This window comes from Lycium barbarum, chromosome 1 (genome assembly GCF_019175385.1).
Source record: "Lycium barbarum isolate Lr01 chromosome 1, ASM1917538v2, whole genome shotgun sequence".
NCBI classification, from domain to species: domain Eukaryota; kingdom Viridiplantae; phylum Streptophyta; class Magnoliopsida; order Solanales; family Solanaceae; genus Lycium; species Lycium barbarum.
Window position 1 is genome coordinate 79,486,758 of NC_083337.1, and position 3,161 is coordinate 79,489,918.

General features: G+C 45.1%; 1 protein-coding gene across 1 annotated transcript; it reads left to right on the forward strand.

Annotated features, from left to right (window-relative positions):
* The first annotated feature begins 390 nt into the window (after window positions 1-390).
* On the forward strand, window positions 391-816 carry LOC132612591 (uncharacterized). The gene has a single exon (XM_060326678.1). The coding sequence runs from the start codon at window positions 391-393 to the stop codon at window positions 814-816; it is 426 nt and encodes a 141-aa protein (XP_060182661.1).
* The last annotated feature ends 2,345 nt before the right edge of the window (window positions 817-3,161 follow it).

Genomic DNA, 3,161 nt, shown 5'->3' on the forward strand with positions numbered 1-3,161 from the left:
ATTGAAATACATCTTCCATCAACCCATGGCTATAGGGAAATTGGCCAATGACAAATGCTATTGAGCAAATTTGACATCACATACGTGGTGCAAAAGGCCGTCAAAGGACAGGCATTGGCTGGCCTACTGGTAGAAAGCCCGATCGACAAGGACTTTGAGCTGCTTCGAACTTACTTCCCATACGAAGAAGTGTTAACGGTGGACGAGGACATAGCTTAGAACTATTAAGAATGAAGATTGTTTTTTGATGGAGCTGTCAACTAGAAAGGTTCGGGAATCAGAGCAGTTTTTATATCAAAAATAAGACAACTCTATCCGATGGCCGCAAAGCTTAAGTTCCGATGCACCAACAATATGGCAAAATACGAAGCGTGAATTTTAGGCTTTTAAATGGCCCTTGACATGGATATACATGAGTTGCTGGTAATAGGCAATTTAGATTTTCTGATTTGCCAAGTACTTAGAGAATGGGCCACTAAGAATAGCAAAACCTTGCCGTATGTGAAACTCGCACAAAGATTGTGCAAAAAGTTCAAGAAGATTGAATTCAAGCACACACCGAGGGCTCAAAATGAATTTGCCGATCCACTTGCTACCATAGCATCCATGATACAACATCCCAAAAACAGCCACATTGACCCACTTGAGATAACTTTGAGGGAAGAACATGCTTACTGTTCTCACGTGGAGGCGAAACCCGATGGCAAGCCATGGTACGCCGATATAAAGTCATTGTGGAGAATGGAGAGTATCCCAAAAATACCACGAGAAATCAAAAGAAAACCATCCGGCAAATGGCTAACAGATTCTTCTTAAACAACGAGATAGTCTACAAGAGAACACCAGATCTCAGATTACTCAAATACGTGGATGCGATCGAGGCCATAAAATTGCTAGAAGAAGTGCATGCTGGGATATGTGGACCTCACATGAATGGGTTCATCTTGGCTAAAAAGGTCCCCCGAGCAGGATACTACTGGATGACAGTGGAAATAGACTGTTGTAAGTTCGTGCAAAAATGTCATCAATGCCAAATCCATGGAGACATGATCAGAGTCCCACCAAGTGAACTTAACGTCATGAGCTTACCATGGCCATTTGTTCCTTGGGGCATAGATATCATTGGACCCATCAAACCGGCCATGTCTAATGGGCACCGATTCATTCTAGTCGCCATAGATTACTTCACAAAGTGGGTGGAAGCCACATCACACAAATCAGTGACAAAGAAAGTTGTTATGTCCCGTGCTTTCGTATAATTGAAAATCGAGAAAATAATTACGACTTGTGGGTTATAAGGAAATATTTTTGATTTTGGTGAATATGACTATGTTGGTTATGGGATCATTAATGTTAAGACATCGGGGAAGGCCGAGGGTAAATTTGGAATTTCGGAAATTAGTTTCGGGAATTACAAAACGGGACGTTTTATAAATTGGGCCAAGAAAATTAGAACAAAAAAATTGAGGCCCAAAAACATTGAAGTGGCCGGCCAAGAGGCAAGTCCAAGCCCATTCTTTGCTAGTCATGTGCTATGCACATGACATTAAGTGGATATATATCACTTATACCTCCTTGAATTATCAAGTAACAAATCAAAACAAAAAAAAAAAAAAAAAAAAAAAGGGGCACTAGCTCAAGGCTCTCGGCCGAGAACCCCTTTGGGAAAAAAAATTATCTTGGCTGTTGTTTTCGATCCAAACATCTAGTTTCTCTTGAATTATTGATGAGTTCGAGGTGCTCTCCGTTGTGGTACAATTGGTTTGACGAAAGGGCGACGGTTGCGGCAAATCGGGATTTCAAGAAAAGGTGAGATTTCTATGTTTTTATGTTATGGAATGGACATATATGTGTTGGTGATTAGAGTAACGTAAAGATTATGGAATTGTGTTGTGTGTGAAGTAGCCGTGCATGTATGAAAATTTGTGTATGGCCATGTGCAATATAAGGTGGGGAAAAAGTAGTCTAAAGTTTATTTAGGTTGGTTGGTTGTATTGTGGTGATCCCTTGTGATGCAAATGAATGTTTGATGAATTGAATTGGCGTTAGAAAATGATTTCGGATCATTACGGGAAAGTATATACTTTTGGTATCATTGTGTATATCATTGTATATCTAGGGTGCTAAAGACTTTAAATATGATCTATGGTTGATGTTAATGAATTCGGAATGAAACGACGCAAGTTAGAATGGGAGAGACCAGTCAGGCACAGCGATCTACCCGGGCTCGTGTCTATGATTTGGCCGAGGTTGTGCCTCATTCTGAGGGGTCTGCTACACCCCCACTAGTACAGCCTGGAGCAGGACCTTCAGCAGCTCCAGAGGTCCGTGTACCCGCTCCTGAGACTCCAGCTCCTCAGCCAGGGGCGGAGGACAGGACCCTGAGAGAGGCTGTACAGTTGTTGACTACATTGGTGGCAGGGCAGGCTCGCAGACGCGGGCGGAGGGACGACGATAACGATGACAGGCGGGACAGCCTGAGAGTTCGGGAGTTTCTGTTATGTGGCCCTCCAGAGTTTTCTGGGTCTAAGCCCGATGAGGACCCCCATGACTTTATTCGGGGGATGCGACGCTCACTGGACTTGGTCAGGGCTTCAGAGACCGAGTCGGTCGAGCTGGCTTCGTACAGACTTCGAGATGTGGCTACCCACTGGTATGAGACTTGGGAGCTGTCTAGGGGAGAGGGTGCCCCTCCAGCCACTTGGGATCAGTTTGTGACAGCATTCACCCGCCACTTTCTGCCCCCAGAGTTACGACGGGAGCGAGCTGATCGGTTTCTACATTTGCAGCAGAGGGGTCGAAGCGTTCGTGAATATAATTTGGAGTTTGATTCCCTGGCCCGGTATGCCCCTGCCGTGGTAGCTGATATGTCTGATCGGATGCATAGATATGTTATGGGGTTGGATCGTTACCTGATTGACGGCTGTATGGCGGTGTCATTGCAGACAGATATGGACATTGCCCGTCTATAGGCCTACGCCGAGGGGATGGAGAACCGGCACCGAGCAGATCGGCCCAGCAGAGAGTATGATGGGAGATGGCCCAAGAGGGCCAGATCAGTGGGGTATTCTGGAGATTCTCGGGGCGGACAGGCTCAGTATCAGTCCAGTGGATACTTCCCTCCGTCAAGCCGGGACATACAGTCTGCTAATAAACGATTG

Bases quoted from the DNA above. Each gene is read 5' to 3' on its own strand.
- LOC132612591 (XM_060326678.1), top strand. From the start codon at position 391: ATGGCCCTTGACATGGATATACATGAGTTGCTGGTAATAGGCAATTTA.